This window comes from Hermetia illucens, chromosome 5, assembly GCF_905115235.1.
Source record: "Hermetia illucens chromosome 5, iHerIll2.2.curated.20191125, whole genome shotgun sequence".
NCBI lineage: Eukaryota > Metazoa > Arthropoda > Insecta > Diptera > Stratiomyidae > Hermetia > Hermetia illucens.
The window spans coordinates 59,483,131-59,504,069 of NC_051853.1; the positions used below are offsets into that span (position 1 = coordinate 59,483,131).

A 20,939-nucleotide genomic window follows, 5' to 3' on the forward strand; every position below is an offset into this window, starting at 1 on the left:
GAAGCTTTCTCAAAAACATTTACATACATTGGAACAATCTAAACCTTTTTACCTAAATTGTGAGATAGTTTCCCATACCGGAAGAGACGTTGAAGCGTAGACCGAAGAAGTCATTAAAAGATGAAAACATTTCATTTTCATTGAAACTCATTAGGAAACAGGTAAATAATTGCTATCATAGAATGGAGGGCGGATCACCATCTAATCACTGTAAAGGAAGAAACATTCCTCTGGTCTTTCAAGTCACCTTTCCATCCATCTTTTCACTCCAATGACTTAATTCGGTCTTTTCAAAGAAGTGAACCTTAAAAGTCTCAAAGCAAGCTCTGATTTCATGCCCAATTAATTGGGATAAATTGCTTGCAATGCTCATGAGTAGGTAGGATATTCTTCAATAGTTTTGTGGAAAACTCTTCGCTCGGCTGTTCAGCACAGCAAATAACATATATTTGGAATTAGTATGAAACTAAATTAAGTAATATAAATTTATTTGCAATGAAACTAAAAATATATTTTTTTCTTCAATTTCAGATGGTCTCAAGCTCTGTGATTTCGGCATCTCACGTGTTATTGAGAATGGCAGTAAAATTCGTGAAATTCTTGGTACGCCCGACTACGTTGCCCCCGAAGTTCTACAATACGATCCGCTATCATTACAAACTGATATCTGGTCCGTTGGTGTATTGGCCTATGTATTATTAACAGGATGCACTCCATTTGGCGGCGACACAAAACAAGAGACATTTTTGAATATATCACAATGCTCGCTAACATTTCCAGATGAATTGTTTAAGGACGTTTCACAGGGAGCCATTGATTTTATCAAGAGCACACTTAGAATTAAACCAGAGTAAGTAAAGTATATATTATGGATTTCGCTTTAGAAGACAGAAATATGGATCCCATTAAAAGCTTAAATTGATTGAAAATAATATTTTGCAATAAACTAAAATCCAACAGATACAAAAATGGTAAATTGGATCTTCTCGCGTGGACAATTGGATGGTTTTTCCTTCCAATGAGCCGTTGAGCTTGTTACGTTTGAATCTTTATAATTGGCTTCAAACTGGGTTGCACAGTTGCGTCTGTATCTATATTCTAATTCGAAGTCACATTTGGATACCTCGAATTGTCACAAATTCCAACGAACCTTTTCTAGCTGCTGCGAAAAGTGGCTCAGCATGGAATTCTCCAAATACGAAGTGGCTCAAAGTTCATTTAAATTCTTTTGTTATATGTGAAAGATTACAATCAGTCCCGGGAACTATTTTCCATTTTAGCCTACAGTCTAAATTCGCACTGCCTTGAATTGTTTTCCTTTCTAAATCATAGAAACAATTTACGAGCATTTCACACGGTTTTATCCGATAATTTATTAGAACTGTCCTTTGATTTCCAAGTTAGTATTTCACTAAGAGTCTCCAAGATTTATGTGTTCAACCCGCTACACGTGGTTTGCAAAATGTGGATTATTTTGAGGTGAGCTATGACACTGATTTTTGAATAATTCATAAGATATCAGTAAAGTGTAGTTATTCGTCATGAAAACAACCCACAGCCTTGCTTTGACACCGCATTTTTACATAAGAAAATAAGGAAAACGGCTTAAAAACAATAATAATGATTTTGTTTAGTCCGTATTTGGTGTAAATGACAAATTCAATTAAATTTGCATTCAGTTTTGGTATTGCGTTACAGTTAGAGTGTGTGTTGATGGAAATATTGAAAAGTCATTGTACCTGAATCGGGTATGCTCAATGAGTTCTGCTTGGCAGGAAATTGATTTTGATTGCTACATACTTTGGTTAGTCATTTTAATTGCCTTATTCATGTCAAGGAAGGTGTTTCAGGTGCGCTTCTTATTTGGTTCGTGTGAAAGTTTTCTCGCTCACACAATGGGCCCATGTTAGCTTGTATAACTGTCAATTATTCCCGAACGGACAGTGTTCTGTTGCCGATCGATGATACTTAAGTAAATTTATATTTCAAGGTTTGTTTTATGATTTATATAGTTTAAGGTATTGATTGCCTTAATGCTACCTATTTGTTCCTGTATGATCGCTCCGATCGTAATTATTCTTATGGTGGCCTTTGTGGTACTAATTTGGCGATCATGACCTCATCGTGGTTTAAATTAACTTAAATTTTTCACTTATTGAGGACGATCTTTTTTGTGGGAATTAGAAGAAATGATATCCTCCGAAATTATTTTTCATATGATGCTATTCATATATTTGAAAATCTGGTTAGGAGGCTTACGTTACGAACGTCCGTTGGATACAATACAAAACAAACTCACGAAAAAGGATAAAATAAAAACCTTGTTGAGGGCGAAAATCAAAAGAAATTCTATTTTCGTATGCAAAATTGAAATCCGGACAGTGCCACAAAATCGTAATAATGACATTAAAAACTGAAACAATTCAGGTATGAAAGGTTTTGTGTATTTCCTTTGTAAGGACACGTAATATACGCATATATTATGTGAAAATATCCACTTTCGGGTAATATTGTCATTCAAAATCTTGAATTTTCAAAGAAGTAACAACATTGATCTATTATAACTTTGTTAGTAATAGTGGGATTTCCACCAAACTTGGCACGATCAAGCTCTATACTATTGTCTATATTGCTGCAAAATTGGTGGTGCTAGGATGAACTTAAGGGGGGTTCTATAATAATATACTTTATTTGAAGGGATATCGGTATGGAGGGTATTTCGAAGCCTAGCCACCATAAAGTGACAATTTCTTCATTTTTTTCAGATTTTTCGGTTGGGCAGTTTCTGAGAATGGCCCCGTTAAATAAATGCCCGAGATTATTATCCTGATTTTACTCAGGTACTCATTTACGGCTGAGTCGACTGGTATGCGACATCCAGTCACGCTAACAAACCCCTCTGCCACCAGTGAGATTTGAACCGCGACCTTCCGCTATGACAGCACAGCGCTCTAACCACTTGAGCCATCCGGACATTGACCAAACATTGGATATATTCGGATGGAATTGTTCTCCATTATTCGAGAGCACGTTCCATCAAGTATTTTTTCTTTGAAATAAGACGTTCGCGATGCCTACCCTCATTATAACCCTGCAGGTTCTCAGATTTTTTTTTTTTAAATATCAATGTACATATTTGTTTTGAGAATGATGGGGTCCTAAGTCCGCATCAACTTAATGCGGGACCGGAGCAAATGGGGAGCAACTTACTCCCTCTTTCTTGGTCCACGGACGCACAAATTCATATGGAGGAAGAGCTTCAAACACTGCTCAGAATCGTGAACTCATTGTTGTTCTTGGTTGATTGTGAGCCCGCGCGGCATTCACTTTGAACAGAGCTTTCACATATCCAAACATTCATGTACGATATGTCCAACACGTTCCTTTGATATCTGTAGAGCCTCAGCTATCTCGATCAACTTCACTTTGGGGTCATCCAAAATTATTTTGTGGAATTTTTTAGATGTGTTCGTCGGGAACAGGCTCTTGCGACCGAATATTTTTTTTTCGCCAAAAAGCAATGCTTTATTAACACACAAAATTCCTTTTTATCCGTTTTGAGAATGAAGAGGGGTCCTAAGTCCGCATCAACTTAATGCAGGACCGGACCAATTGAGGAGCAACTTACTCCTTCTTTTCTGGTCCACGGACCCCTCGCTGGGCTTGCACCCAAACTTTTTTAAAAAAAGTGAAGCGACGGCGGCTTTACGGTTTCTTACCAGGACAGAGGCAAATCGTCAGACGCTGCCTCACCTCTGCCCTGGGAGCAGCGTGACCGTAGCGGCTCGCAGATGTTGAATGCTCCTTTATATAATTCGTAAAACACGACATGCCTACGAATTATATTGAGCGCAAATCCGCCTTGCTGACCAAAGCTGGCCATGGCTGAAATATTCGTTTTGAGAATTGTTTATCTTCTCGCCCTCTGTCTATTCGCAGATTGTCCTCTTCTATTTGCGGATTGTCCAGAGTCAGTTACCGTTCATCTCCTTATATCTTTCTTGATTGAGTTTCGGATTGATAAACTTGACACTAATATCGAAAGCTAACCATTCCCTAGTCAACTGTAAATAATACATCTCATTTCCTGTATTCATTGTTTTCAGTAAAAGTCATGAAGAATGGCACTTCCCAGACCTTTGGAAAGAGGTCCTGATCATCCTACTAGGGCTTTTCAATCCTTTCCTGTTTAAAATCCTCGGGAAATACATCAACGACTCGTTGATCGTGTATTCTGGTTATCACATAGCAAAAGAGTAACATGCCTATATGGAACATCGATCTACTGCTCCCAGTTTTCTTAAGTTTAACAATTTCGTTTCGATATTTAGCCAGTTGATTTTGATTTCGTCAACTACAACATCCTCCAATCAAATTTGTTATACTCGATTTCCTTTTATCAATGGCTTGCCTCCTATTTTTAAATGATTGTTCGAAAGAGAAAGGAGGGGTTTCTCTCTTTCTCCCTAGAGTTCCCCAAGGCTCTATACTGGGAGCCCTATTTATTCTTATTTTTTTTATTATTCACCTTTCTTCATTGTTGACTCCGACAGTCTTTTCCTATTCTTTTGATGAACCACCTCTATCATCCTTGGTTCGTCTTTCGAATTTATCTCAATGCAGCCCTCCTTGATACTTTTCAGCTATCTCTTTGGAAACTTCCTCGAATATTGCTCTATAATTTGGTCTCTCTTTCGCAACTGTGACTGCTTTGTCCTTGGGACTGTAAAACGCGAATTCAACCGATCCTCTTTTTTAAAAAAAGAATTTTGCCGTTGTCGACTATCCTTCTCGAGTTTGCACTCTCTCAAGGTAAGGGAGTTAACCTGCCTCCTCGGATATCATTTCCCCAATGCTCTTCGTACCACACGTAGTGCGGATATTTTTGCGATTAACTTTGCGGAATTCGACAGTTAATTTCTCTACTCGATGCTGAGATTCCTTTGATGTTTTCCTCTTTTTATTTTTGAGGCTGGGTGGTACGTTTAGAATCACCCTTTGGGTTGCCAGTCATAAGAACGTGGATTCAGTGTCCCGATAACAACTGTGAAAGATGGAAACTATCCGCATTACTTAACAACCGCTGACTTCACATGGTGAAGGCTCACCATTTGCGCCAAGTCGAGGAGGATTGGCCTATCGGAGACCACGCTGCCACATTTGGTATCCCCTCCAATTCACATTGTCTAATTTGCGAATCCCTCAAGCTCTTCCCTTGAGATTGCTCAGGTCTAGCAAGAGCTAGTCTACGGGCACTAGGTAAACATTTCTTTGGGGCCATCCAGGAAGTCTCGGTTGGTAGGGTGCGGGAGCTACTATCCTTAATAAACGATACAGTCTAGCTTTAAAGATCTGAACTAGGTCATTCTGCTTCCCTTGCCCTTTCCACAGTAGTCATGGTCATGGGCTCCCCCCGAAGTAGCCACTCATACCTACCTACCTACCTAACTCAGTGAGGAATTTGCGTCGCCACAAAAATCTTGCAAATCCTTCACCTACTCCTTGAGACGCTGAGGTGGCCTATACCCATTCAGACTGAATCTACACATCTCTTCTTTTACAACTGCGGGTTGGGATTGGCATTGGCGATATTTTAACTGTTTAATTTTTTAGTTGTTGATTTTTGCTTTTATATGTTCATTTTCCCCTGTTTCACTTCTAGATGCTGTAGTGTCAATATCATTACACTTGATAAACCTAAAGGCAAACCCTTGTCTGCCTCCTCTTCTGTCTGAAATAAAAATTATTTTAACATTTCTAGCATTCTCATTGGCTTTTATTCATGTTGAATAATCTTCCTTTTGCAGAGACCGTCTCAACGCCATTCAGTGCCTGGAACATATCTGGCTTAAGGATGAATCGCCAATGAGCAGTACATTTCTCAGCGTTTCCCGGAACAGCACAGACCATCCTAGACGATACGATTCAGGAAAGGATCTAGACTTTGAGACTGTAGATATAAAGAAGAAAAACAAATCAGGCGATGACTATCGCTCGAATGAATACAAATCACCATCGACAACGACAACAACAACAAATGGCTGTGCTAGCGATCGCTACAACATCAAATCAACAGAACTGAATATCGACACAAATAGAAGTCGCTACAAGTACCGGAGCACCTCTCCGTCCAGCCGGCTCACGAATAACAGCAGCAGTAGTACTGTATCGGATGACTGCAGCAGCAATGAGCACGACAAAGAGAACTTTCTAGTAAATTCAACAAATGTACTATCGACGAGCAACATAAGACTATCTTCCCTACAAAAGTATGGAACCACTCATGAGTTGAGTAGTAAAATAAGCGCACAATCGAAACTATCCTCCTCTGTGTCAACGAAATTGTCGACAAGCAACAGTGCCAAATATGTAAATATTGAGAGCTGCAACGGCACTGCATCCTTGAAGCACTATCACACCACAACGAATGGAGCCCACGAGCCCGTAGACTACGTTCGTAGCTGCATTGAGAAGATCCGAAGTCCCACAAATGGATCCACCCCGACCGCGGTCACAACAGCAACAATTTGCATATTCCCCGATGCGCCTACCACACCAAAAGTAATCCGCAAAACGCCGCCCGAAACGACACGGAGCGTGAAAGCGCTCGTGAAGAAGTTCCAGCTGGAGAGCGAGGAGTCGAACGCATCAGGAGTCCCACCGTTGCCCTCAACACCACCGCCATCCATGTTATCGACTGCGTCGACGACGGGCAAACTAGAGAAGCCTCATATCAACGAAAACGACAGCGACTACCGCGTTGTCGATAGTAGTAGTAACCACAATAGTAGTAATAGTAGTAATAATAGCAACAGTTACAAGAGCACTTGCGTTTTCTGCCTGACCTGTGGCGGTCCCGGATGCCGGCATTCGGGCCGGACGTCCGTCTCCAAGTCCTCAGGAAATTTAGGTATCGATCAGGGTATTATTTGTTAGCTAAGGGTATTTACTGTTATTCTAACGCGAATCTTCAATGTTAATTATCGTTGTTTGTCGCGTTGCCGTCATTATCGCTATCGTCGAAAGCTGTCGTCCGACTGCGAAAACTACGGCTCGGCGGACGGGTGTAATGATGGCGATAATGATGATGATAAGAAGATTTAATGTTGTAGACAAATATTCGAGTTATATAAATGACAGTTGAACTTAATATAAAGAAATGAAACGGGTTAAGCGTCCGCCGACTCAGCGTCGCATGTCTTGCATTCGTCGCACAAATCACAAACACTCGCTTCCCATGCGCAGGTCGGGTCTGCTGTGACTATTCCTATGGATTGGCCCAGCGGCCGGCAGAGCTGCATGGGTCCAGCTTGTGTACAACTAGGACTCGTGTAAGGCATGCGACGCGGACGCTTACCGGGCCAAGGAATCTACTGTAACAAATATGGTACATTCCTTTAACAAAGTAAACGTAGTGCTACCTGCTTTCAGTCACCTTCTCTACACAAACCACTGCTGCTAACGGGAATTGATCGCCGGGCTCATATCGATCCGTTTTCTGTATAAACTGATACTTACTTCGCGCAGAGCAACTATTGTTGTTGATGTTATCCGAGAGCAATTTCGCAATTGCATAATCTATTTTTTAAATGGAGTTACAGAGGTACAGTGGCGGGCGTGCGCCTCACAACACGCCGCCCTGTATCTCCGCATTGTTAACAAGAAAAGTAAAAAAAGTTTCCTTATATCTCTAATTTTATGATTACTATTATCGGTAGGATGTAATGTGTCCCCTGCACGACTTTTTTCTTAATCTACCCTCCATTGCGCTACTTTTAATTTAAACGTTTTCTACCCTCTTAATGCCTCCACCTTTGCAAATATTTAATAATATATATTATTTCTTTTTTATTTCCATTTTATTAAAATATATGTAGTGATAAGGAAGACTTATATTTATTCGTATAATTATGGATTAGTCATAAAGAGAGGATGATTTCCAGCTGTAACAAACATTTGAGTAAGAGGAATAAGTTTTGTTTCTGTAATTGGCAGTTTTCGTCCTTTGAAGCGATGAATGATGAATACGATAATAAAGTTTATTGCTATTAAAATAATCCAGAGGTGTTTCATTTGAATGGGTGCTTCTCTGATTTACTAAAGTTGAAGTTTCTTACATCAGAGGTTGAAGCAGTGGCTCTATATTTTCTTTTTTTTTAACTATTTTCTTTTATTAGTGAAGCTTATAGGCGGCAATTCCACACTGTATCTGGAAATCTCTGTATAGCTGGATATTTTTCAGAAACCAAGGCGTCCCTGTAATTGTATGCAGAATTCTGGATTGAGCGCATTGCAATAGCTCTATATTAAGTATTCTCGCAGAACCCCATAACTGGATCCCATACGTCGTGATAGGTTTTATGACAAAAGGACTTTGTACTCCAAATTGAGTATAGACCGCTGTTACTTCTTGACTTCAATGCTCCTTAAGCATGTAAGCCGTTTATCCAAGTGCAATCCCAGGTATTTGGCACCACTAGATTGGGAAATTTGGGCCCCATTTAAGTTGATTGGAGGGCAGATTTCCCGATGGAGTGTGAATATTATATGAATGCATTTCGACCCATTGACTTTGATCTTCCAGGTGGTCAGCCATTCCTCGATCCGATTTCAATGTCGCTGTAAGAGCCAAGATGCTAATCGAGATTCGACATGGATGTCCAGAAACTGAAGTATCATCCGTAGATGAGATAAAGTACTGCATCGGTCCTGGTACACTTCCTTGCGGTACTCCAGCATTGATATTTTGGTCACGCGAGTAACATATGATACTGCAACCCATAGCGGTCATTTACCTGGCGACCCAATTGAAATGAATGGTATATGTCAAAATTACAAAGAATGCAATTAACGCTCTCTCGCCCTTTCTCAATAATAATACATTAAGTGAGTCTTAAGTTGTTGCTGAAATATCAGCATTATCAATCAAGGTAAAATAAGAGCAAATGACAGTTAGAATTCAGTTGGTGTTAAGCTACAATAGAGCTTTTATGTACATTTAGCTAATAAATCTAAAATCCCACCAAAGGTTGAGTTGTTCTTTCTTTTTTGCATTAAACCGCAAGCAAATTTATATTCGCACGGTAAAACTTTTGTACCGAATTCTAAACTTCCGCCCAATTAGATAGGATTTAAGAATCTTGTGAAAATTAGCGGGAAGCAGTTCCTTAATTTGGTTTACCAGATCTTCGTGCCATAATCTATCAAATGCCTGCGCTACTTCCAGGAACACCACAGAATAATACTTCCTGTTTAATGCTATGTTTTTGCGGAAGACAAATTGATCTCGGGGGGATTTACTTTTTCGTCGGAAACGAAAAGTCCAATTTTTGCCAGGAGGAGGCTCTCGAAAGGCTTTGAAGCTGTGAATAGCAAACGGATTGGCTAATATGAGCTTGCTAGCGTTTAATCCTTGCCAGCGTTGAGAATCATTGTTAACCAGCGATCATTTCCAGCTCCGTCGGAAGGAGCCGAGTTGAATAATCCTATTGAGTAACTGGATGACATACTTGATAGCGATAGGTGGTAACTATTTAACCATTTTGCCGGTAATTTTGTTAAGGTCAGGAGCCTTCTTCGAATTAACTTTCTGCAGAACGTTACGTTCACTGGCCCAGCCAAAGGGGAAATCTGGGTGAAAATGGATCACTGCCAGAAAGAAAACACTGCTTTTTATCGCCATCGCTCCTCGCCCAGTTGTCCATTGGCAAGCCTTAATGATGGCTCAGCCTGCACCGTTTCAGCTTTTAGGTTGCCCTCTATAGAAATTAGTCGTTGCTGTGATAGAAGCTGAAACTGCTCGTGAAGTACTGGAAGTCACTTTTCGTTTCTGCTATCAGAACATTTCTTAGCGTTTGCGAGCTGTTGCTTCAGTCTCGGAGATCGATGTTCTTACCATTCCCGTCTTATCAGCTGTGGGATTTTTGTCGACGATATTTTCCTGAACCTACCACTACTGTGTGTACTGAGTGTTGAGCTGCTGCGACGATGCATTAATTGAATTGCTCGACAGCATTGTCGATTTCGTGGCAAGTTTTGAGTGGAACTCTGACGTGGAGATGAGCGCTGATCTATTTCTTGTACTTCAACCAGTTTGTCTTTGTTAAGGGGGTCATCCCGTGCGAAGGCCGTTTTTTTCGCTTTTTTTAGAAATGTTTTATGAAGAACTGGATAAAGATACAAATACGAATTTTTCACCATAGATTTATTAATGTCTTGAGTGTGCATAATAATTTTTTTCAGTCCGATCGCATAGTTCGTTATTGAAATACAGACCAATTTATACACCCACCTCCAAAAAAGGTGTTTTTCTGCCGCCAAGCTAGAGGGCGCAGCGATCATCTTAAAGAAACAAAGTAAACGGCATTTTAACGTGCAGACTCAACTACAGTCCGCAAACTAGGATCATTGAAAAATATTAAAACCTAAATTTTTGGTGCTGTGTTGAATTCTTTTTTGTGAATTTTGGTGTTTTCAATGAATAAAAAAAACTACTGGATGAATGGCAATTATCCTAATTTGCCGACCGTAGAAATATGTTCTGAGTAAGTCATGAAAATTTCAAAGAATTTCGTTTGATAGATTTTGGGCTATGGTGGCAGCCGATTTTCAACATGCAGTTTCGAGAAAAACGCATTTAAAAAGTATTATAGAATGCGATTTTTTAGCCATGAAACCTTAAGTGACCATTAATCTGTTATACCTAATCCATAAACCTTAGGTTTCTTCAAGAAACACGTGTACAACCTTGGCTTAAATTCTTGTCCTATATCTAGATCCAATTGATGCCAAAAAAAAAATTCGATTTCGCAGATCCGACATACGGTATGACCTCTTTACAGTGCGATCATCGTTGTTGAGGCTTTGGGAATAAGGCCCTCTTTCCCAAATTGAGAAAATTACCATTACTCAAGACTTTTATTGAAAATTATACATACAGACAGGAAGATGGACTGTTTACAGTTCACTAGGAAAACAGATAAGAAGCCCATTGGGTCCGATATTAGTTTTAAGTATATAACTCAACCTAGGAGGGAGTAACAAGAGGAATGGAGCATCGCGCCGAGCAGTCTGCTCCTAGAAGAAACATGGAAAAGACTGGGGCCGATGAGGTAAACATGGAGGAGAAATAAGCGCAAAGAAAGTCACAGAATTATTGTGGGCAATTTACAATATAGCCAGCAAAGTTGATGGAAGAAGTGAATGATTGAGTGGGATTAGGGGAATTACAGGTGTGGGACCAAAGCGGCTTTAAAACTCCGTGCCAGAGTAATCCAGATGCTCACTTATGCGTTTTTTCTCAATGTATGCCAGAGGAATACATATCCTCGAAATGAGCAAGGTCCGTGGCAACGGGAGAGGACACCGGAAAGAATGTTGTAGAAAATGCTGGGAGGTTGACCGCACGTTATGTTAGCTAATACACAATACGAGTTTATATGGTAAGTATAAAGATAACGTCGCAGACACAAAAAAAAATCTTTCATATATTTACATGCAGTAAGGGTAGTGCATCAACACGGAAACTGCACAGCAGACGTCAGAATTGACCTAAAGGATATTTTTGCTGTATGACTACCCTTCGTGAGTGTCGGTGGATAGCTATATATTGATGTACTGTAATATGTTACCTATGATGTGTCTGCTATGCTACTGGCTCATAGGTTACGTGCTGGTAAGTATGAACACTTTTGCTTGTGCTGTGTTCGCCGCGCTATGTGCTGGTAAGTTTGAATGCTGCTTTAGGTGTTTAGCGTCTTGTATTCACCTGCAAATTGGCACGCTTGTATGGCTTGATGAATACCTTATACGCAGTTATTACACAGTCGGCCTTGATGTCCTTTGTAAACTTGGTACACAAGATGCGTCAGCATTGCTCTCGATGTACTCCAATACCACATCCGAAGAAATGCGTACGTTAGCCTGGAGATAAAAAGCTGTTTTGGTGACCAGATTATCTTTAACCATGGATCCTGGTGCAAGGAGTAAATAGATTGAGTGTAGCAGAAGAAGTCAGTGCTTCGTTAACGGCAGAATGGATATCGAAACAGCTGGACTTTTATGCTGCGATTCGTGATCTGTTGCAGAGGCTGTGAATTTGATGAAGGTTTTTCCAGAATAGCTCCAATGGTCGACTGTGCAGTCGTAGTTGAAATCGTAACAATCACCTGAGGCATCTTAAGCAAAAACGGCTGGTCGAGGCTATATTTACATTGCTTTAGACATAATTTCTGGAACTCCGCCATGCTAACATAGTATGCTGGTCCCAAGCCCAGGTCAACGAGGAAGGTTTGAGGCAACGTACTCTGTCCTCAGTAAAACAAAAATAAAATACTGAGATCAGGGGAAGACATAAATAGAGTATAGTTGGAGTTACGGTGTCAGGACGTAAGCAAGTTAGTCCGAACACAACGGACAAAACAAATACGTGTCTGCACGCTAAATGTTCGTGCCCTAACTGGAAAGACCGAGGAACTCGCAAGAGCCCTTCGGAAAAGGCGCATTGATATCTGCGCTCTGCAAGAAACCCGATGGTCTGGTGCCAAAAGCTGCGAACGCGGTAAAAATGGCTACAAACTTCTCTATTGTGGTAACCCACACACTCAATATGGTGTTGGCATTGCCATCTCAGAGGGTTTCCGTGATGCCATTAAAGAAGTCGAACGATTTGACGATCGGCATTTTATACTGGGAACGGTAAAACGCAAATCGACTATATTCTCTTAAGACGCCGGCATTTTACCACTGTCACTGATTGCAAAGCCGTTCCCTATGAGACCATCGCACCTCAACATCGGCCGTTGATTGCCATCCTGCGAATTAAGCCACCGATAAAACAGCGTGAGGAAGATGGCGAGAATGCCTCGAACAGATTTCAACTGAAGAAGTTGCTCATCCTCTACTTCATTGCCGATTTTGGACCAGTTACACATGTCAGCGCAACTGAAGTCGAGGAGGCAGTAAAACGAATGAAATCGGGGAAAGCCACAGGAGCTGACGACATCGCATCTGAGCTCTGGAAAGCGAAGAGCTGGGATCCAACACTGTCGCTCAGTGAATCTTTAATCGGGTTATTCAGGAAGGAAGAACATCATCTGACTGGCAAGAAAGTACCGCTGTTCTAATATGGAAAAAGAAAGGTAGTCTAGCAGAATATTCAAATTACCGTCCGATCCGGTTACTTTTCCATACCATGAAGATTTTTGATCACACTCTTGAGGACCATATTGGCGAAATCGTTGAAATAACCGTGAATCAAGCCGGATTTGACAAAAACTGCGGAACTACTGACGCAATACACGCTGCGCGGTTACTCATGGAGAAACACCGTGAGAAGCATCGCCCTCTTTACATTGCATTTCTGGATCTAGAGAAAGCGTTTGACCGTGTGTCACACGAACTCACCTGGTATGCTTTACGACGACACTTAGTGCCCGAAGAACTCGTGTGCTGGATTCAATTGCTCTACCACGATCCGAAAAGTAAATTTCGAAGTATGGCGGGTGTATCTGTTGGTGTTCGTGTCTCATCAAGGAAGTGTCCTCTCACCACTCCTCTTTGTTCTTGTTATGGACACTGTCACACGAGACATCCAGCGTCCAGCGCCCTATACACTGCTTTAGGCAGACGATGTTTTTCTAGTATCTAATAATAAAAACGATCTCTAGCAACTTGTCCAAAAATTGAGTGATCGCCTCATGCAACACGGTCTCAGATTGAATCTAAACAGGACTGAATTTTTGACGACCGATCCCCATGAAACAGGCGCAGTCACTGTCAGCGGCAGTGATCTGGGCAGAACTCAGCGATTTAAATACCTCGGGACAACGCTATCAGCCAATGGAGAACTGTGTTATAAAATTGCTTCATGCATTAGCCCAACCTGGATGAAGTGGAGTTCCACAACTGGCGTTGTTTGTGGTCGACGTATCAGCCAACGTCTTAAATCGAAAATTTACTGCAATGTCGTCCGCCCTGTTGCTCTCTATGGTTCTGAGTGTTGGCCGACTATAAAAGACAATGAACGGCGTCTTGCGGTAATGGAGACGAAGATGTTACGTTGGACGTTGGTTGGTTGGTGTGACACGTTTTGATTACATCCGAAATGGGGATATCCGCGATCGTTATGGGGTTGCACCGATTGTGGAAAAATTACGAGAGAGGCGTCTTCGATGGAATGGTCACGCAATTCGTGCTAACGAGAATTGACTTGCCAAGATTGGTCTGAACATCAAAGTCGATGGTAAACGACCAAAAGGCAGGCCGAAACAACGGTGGCTTGATACGCTGGATGGGGATTTAAAAGCCTCAAGATTGCACCCAGATCAGGCATTCGATAGAGACAAATGGCGAAACCGATCACAACGAGCCAACTCCGCTTGTGAACGGGACAAAGGCTCAAGAAGAAGAAGACGCAATTTCTGGTGCTTCAGACGGTAGACACAATGAGGTTTGCACGGAGTTTTCTCCGCAGATGATTGGAAGCTTATATAACCAAATGCTAATGGACTAGGCGTATTACATCAGATAACGAGAAGATGCAACAGCTATTGCATCCATAAGACATGTTTGGTACGAATCTACGCAATTTGAAGAAATTTCAAAACATTTTTTGTGGAATGATTTGTGCAGTCTAAAAATTTTGAAGGCAGTGATTCGGGCTCTTTACAATAAATACCATACCATATTTTACAGGGTAAAAGTGCAAATGATATATGCGCTTATATAAATATTGTGTTATAAGTCCAAGCAAAAATGTCTTACCTTGAAGCATGTTCCCCATTTTTTTGAGCGCTGCAGGTTGAATTGATGTAAGCCTTAAGTCAAGACATGCTTGTGTTCCATTCTGCACCTCTTTTCCTCCCTGAAAGCAATGATTACGAGCTTTGCTCCTTTTACCAACATTCCATTCGTCTTTAGAAAAAACTCAATTTTAGACAACAAATCGTTTATTGTAAAACTATTTCATGTTTCTGAACAATCGCTTAACAAACGAAAGAACAATCCACGCTCAAATGAGATGTAGAAACTTACAGGGTGTATAGTGAATGGCAGATACTATCGTCATATTCTGCAGGATAACTAAACTTGTCTCTCTATTGTGTTGTGATGTATAACATACAGTTCTGCTTGGGATATAGACACTTTTATTTAGTACAAACTCGAATTCATTACTGACCAACACATTAAACATTTTAATGGAAATACAATCTTCCGCAATACGTAGAATATAATATCTTAAAATTCAATTGATGTGCAGTTCCTATCTGAGACTCACAAGTAAACGCAATCCAAACAATGGCTAAAACCCTTTTGACTAGAAATGTCTTATAATTTACATTACAGTTCGTTATTCGTAACAATATCCTTAAAGATAGCACACATAATACGTATAAGGCCCAAACATTTAGTCAATACAAGATTTACGAGTAAAATTATCGAATGCTTACAATTATTACGCATTTTTAAAGATCTAATTTGTGGTTCGATTAGAAAAAACTTCAAAAATCTGCCGCATGCACCGAAGCTTATCTCCTAAGTAGTACCTTTGAATTTATTGTGTCTCTAATGTGAATTTGTTCGCGTAAGATGCTTTCTAGCTACGTGAAATGCGTATTTATCTGTTCTAAGGTAATGGAGGAAACCAGATCTTAGTCAGTTTAGTAAAGATGCAAAAAATGCACTCCTAGCGAAGCAGGTGCGCGTTGAAAGGCTTTCACAGTTGCATGGGAGACAATTATCATGTAGCAATGGAAGAGTGGCGAGTTTTGCTTTTATCTGGTGAATCTTTTCCCGAAAAATAAGCTTAAACTAAACATTTTGAACAGAGAAAGTGAACTATATTTCTTTTCTTAGTCAGTAGAAATATTAGTCGACTCGTCTGCTCTTGAAAGGTTATCTCTAATGCGTGTTCATGTGTATATCATTTATTACCATGATTACAATTTCATTTAAGTTTTCACTGGTTTTGTTTAGGAAAAATTTGCAATTTTTTTGAATTTTAGAGAAAATTCGATACTTATTATTGTCATTATCATTATTGCTCCTTTGTTCAATAAGTTGTTACGTTCCATATGATTTTGCACATTCCAATTTATATACCATTCCGAAAATCCGCATTCATACACATCCGTGAACTAAAAGATCATATCATTTGTAAAATATCTAAAGCAACATAATCAAATGAGCGAAATCAACGAAATTTCCATTTGATTGAAAAGAAAATTGGGGACGTCGTTTTGAGTAGCAGGAACAGTCAGCTCAAAACCCTTCTGGGATCGACCAAGGATCCTATTGACCAAATGGCCAAGTCCGGGATATACGAAATTTCCCGCTTAGGTTGCAGAGAAGTGAACATCCGATAAAACAAAAGGAGCGTGGCAGCAGGTCCTGGAGTGGACCTAAAGGAAGCAGAGTTGACGGAAAAAAGAGTGCGACCATCTTCAGAAGGTGCCGGAACATATCGTCTTAAGTAACCACATTGTTTCCAGGATCAACGTAAAGAAGATTGGCGAAGCACATAAGAGATGCAAGGAAGCGAGACGTGACTGAAAGTAGAATTCTGAATAACACATTTCTCAACAGGGATCAAGGCAACGGATACTCCTGGTTTTTCAAATTGATCAAGAGACGACCACGTGAAGATGATTCTAGCATCCGTTCCATCAGCAAGACAAGTAATCGGGACGAAGAAATGAATGAGGATTTAATGACCTGTTCAATACCTAGGAAAGGATATAAATAAATAGAACAATCTTGGATTTCTTTCCCCATTCAAACCCAAGCACTCATTAAAGCGACAAGTAGACGGTTGGAAATTTTACTAGTTTGAAGTATTTTCTATACAATATCTTATATATTGTTCTCTTTTACACCTATTTTCTTATGTTTTACCGATTTTGAATGAATTTGTGGCGCAGCAGGGTTAACACCATTCGAAATTTATTTTGAATGTTGTTAATTCGATTGACAGTTGCCACGGTCGGTGTTCTCCGTGGCGGAGTAGGCCTTGATTTGCGGAGAAAAATAATTGAAAATAAAAAGTTGATTCTGACATTTGAATTTCAAGGAAGCAGTTGTAAATATTGTAAATAAAAATAAAATGTTTTAATTTAATAAAAAATTTAGTATAATTTCAAATGAAAAGTATGTAGTTAAAACAGACGATATTTTTGAATTTCCGGCTTAGTTGCAGTCCCACGCATAATTTACATGACTCGTGAAATGAAGATAAATGACACGGTAGGGACTGAAGTGCCCTAAAGGGCCCTCCCCCCACATTTCTGAGCCTGGCTAGCACAGAGGGCATGTCGGCCGGACCTTCACGGCCGATTTCGCCATCTTTTGACCATGGGAACAAAGTGTCCATCTAGGGATAAATATTGAACAATAAAAATAATAAATAATAAAATAAGGAATTTCCACCCTTCCTCACTGCGGGGATTACCAACCTCATCCCTAAGAAGGACACGGTGCAGGACCCCGCAGGCACAAGACCGATTACAGTATTTCTCGGTTAATTGCGTCCCTTTTAATTGATTTTCCCTTTTTATTGCATTAAAAGTAAGAGCAAATTTTTGTCCCTAAGAAAATGTCCACATGTCTTCCCGCTTAAATGCACAGCTAAAAATTGGTTGAAGAAATCGTAATAGACTTAAATGAATATTAGTTGTAATACAGAAAACCCAACAAATGTATATGGCATCACTGAAATGTTGTTTTCTTTCTGTCAAATGTGTCACTTAAGCTTCCAGCGTTTATAAAGATTCTGCAAGTTCATAAAGCAAGTTAAGTGTTTAAATTTCTTGTGAAATAACGGAAAAATCTAAAGTAGGTACGCATTTAAGAAATGTACACATGGTGATAATATCTAAAGTGCAAAACTTTGCATATTTTTCAGAAACGAATGAGTCCTAATAGACACGTAACCTTATCTTTAAAACAAAAGATGAAAATCATTAAGGAAATCAAGTGTAAGGAAAAAACCAAACAGGAAGTGTGTGTCAAATACAAATGCTCAATGTCTACGATCAATAGAATTATCCAAAATGAAAAAAATATTTTAGAAAACTCCAAAATGCATAACCTGTCAAGCAAGCGAATTAGAAATGGTGCATGTTACGATGTTGACCGAGCTGTTTCAATTTGGTTTGATCAAATGAGAGCATCGGGTGCAATCATTTCAACAAATATGATTTTGGAAAAATCAAAACAGTTTGCTGTGGCGCTGGCAGAAACGTGAGGGAATATCCTTGAAAAAAATTCATGGAGAAGCTGCATCTGCCGATTCGGAAAGTGCAAATAATTTCATCAACACACTTTTCCCGAATTTGATTGAAGGTTACAAATCATCAGATATATTTAACGCCGACGAGAGTGGTCTGTTTTTTAAAGCTTTACCGGTATCATCCCTAAGCAGAAAAGAAAGTCATAATAATGGATTTAAATCGTCAAAAGATCGTTTAACTTTGCTTTTCATATGTAATGCCACCGGTGATTATAAAAAAGTAATTATCATAGGTAAACCGAAAAATCCACGCTGTTTTAAAAATAAAATTGTGCCTCTTAAATACTATCCCCACCAAAAAGCGTGGATGACGAGGGAAATCTGGGAAAGTATTCTAATCTCTCTAGACGAGGAGATGGCCAAACAAAACCGTAAGATTATTCTGTTCGTGGATAATGCTGCATCTCACAAAACAACAAAAATTCTGAAAAACATTAATATTCAGTATCTACCGGCCAATACTACCTCCTTGATCCAACCATTGGATCAAGGGATAATACACTCTTTTAAAGCGTATTATAGGCAAATTATAATACGAAAACAGATTTCTGCTATTGAAAGTGGAAAGACTATTGGAGAATTTGCGAAATCTATAAATATTTTTAATGCATTGCATATAATTAAACATGCTTGGTGGTTAGTCAGACCATTGTCTATAACAAGGTGTTTCCAAAAGGTAAATAATTTCAGTAAGTTGTGCGTTTGAATTAGCTAAGTATTATACTTTCAGGCTAAATTCATTTCCGAATGTGACGCAGCACCATCTGCAGAAAATGAGCAGGAGGATATCACTGAAACCATCAGTGACTTATCAGGGGATGAATTCGACAACTACATCCATTGTGACGACAATTTGGTGTGCTGTGGACAACTTACAGATGAAGAGATAGTTAAAGAAATTTCATTGGAAAAGGAAGACAATGAAGACTACTCCGATAGTGATGCAGAGGATGAAATTCCTGATGAAATTCCTAGTCTTCCGAATGTGCTAAATTCCCTAACAACCGTCCGAAAGTTTTTATTGCCTCAAAATGAGTTCATACAGGAGCTGGAAAACATTGAGGAATATGTTTATAAAATCTATTTGAAAAAAATTACTCAGTCGAAAATTACTGATTATTTTAAAGAAACTCCTTCCTCAGAATGAAATTTTTGACGCATTCTCCTTTATTTTATTAAATCTTCATATCCATTTCTGTGATTTTTGAGTTCCTTTATTTAATATGAATTTTTATGTCTTTGAGGTTTTAAATTTTTTAGTTTAAAATTAATGATTTGTTATTGGATTTCTTTCCTTTTTGTTTATGTTAATTTTTTTCATAAAATAAAATAAAATAAAACACAGGTAGTAAAGAAGTGAGTTTACTTCAAATCCAGTGACCTCATTGAAAATGCTGTTTATTGCGTTAGACACGCAATTAACGAGGATTTCCATAATTGCGTCAGGTACGCAATTAACCGGGATTTCCGTAATTGCGTTCCCCGCTTAAGAGGGTTGAAATTAGTGAAATTTTGCTGGCTTAATTAACCGGGAAATACTGTACTTGCTTACCAACCCGCTACAAATTCATCACGTCCATTATTAATGGAAGGATCAATGCGCACCTCGAGACCAACAACATTTTGTCCGAGGAGCAGAAGGGCTGCCGAGTTGGGTCAAGGGGTTGCAAAGAGCAACCCATTATCGACTCGGTAGTTGTAGGACAAGCAACTAGAGGCCAAAGAAACCTCTTCAGTTGCTATATCGATTATGCCAAGGCTTTTGATAGCGTTCCGCATACCAGGCTAATGGATATCCTACATCTGTATCGCATTGATCCGAAACTAATAAAGTTTTTGGCGACAGTCATGGAAGGGTGGCATACTACCTTATCAGTCCGTACATCTGAGGGTGCTAATACCTCAGAGCCCATCCGTATACGAAGGGGTATTTTCCAGGGGGATTCCATGGCTCCTGAATGATGCTAGAGGGCGTGGTTTTGCAATAAAATATGGCCTACGTGCTAAGTGTGAACTGACACACTTGATGTACTTAGATGACATCAAGCTGTATGCTGGGACTGACAACCATCTTAGAAGTCTGTTGCGCATAATATACATGTTTAGCCGTGATATTCGGATGGAGTTTGGATTAGACAAGTGTCGAATCCAAGCCATTCGCAAAGGTCATCACGTGCCGCATGCCGGACATAGCATTGGTGACCTCCACATCGAAGCTATGACCGAGACAGACTTTTACAAGTACCTAGGAATTCTGCAAGGAACCCACGCTTGAGTTGGTGATTTGAAGGATACTCTGCTGTCCGAATACCTGCGACATGTAAAGCTGGTACTGAAATCGCATCTCTCGGGGAAGAATAAAATAAGCGCGTTGAATGTATTCGCTATCCCTTCACTGGGTTATGCATGGTTATGAATATTGCCGTGGACGAAGACCGATCTGGAAAACGTCCAGCGGCGGATACGGACAACTATGTCCAAATTCCGAATGCATTATCCAAAGTCTGCCGTGGAGCGGATGAACCTGCCTCGTGACATCGGAGGTAAAGGCGTGGTTGACGTGGCAGCACGCACAACATCATCGCCAAGTCGACTCGGGGCGACTTGGGACCGGCAAGTTCTGACTGACCGCCATACTGCACATAACAAGCCT

General features: G+C 39.9%; 1 protein-coding gene across 1 annotated transcript in view; it reads left to right on the top strand.

The window, feature by feature from the left end:
- The window catches only part of LOC119656678 (death-associated protein kinase related), a 202,887-nt gene extending 194,830 nt beyond the window's left edge, over positions 1-8,057 (top strand). The window contains exons 4-5 of the mRNA XM_038063163.1: positions 532-850; positions 5,808-8,057. Coding sequence (XP_037919091.1) covers positions 532-850; positions 5,808-6,936 — 1,448 coding nt within the window. The 3' untranslated portion in view covers positions 6,937-8,057. The remainder of the gene's footprint in view (positions 1-531; positions 851-5,807) is intronic.
- Positions 8,058-20,939: the final 12,882 nt, after the last annotated feature.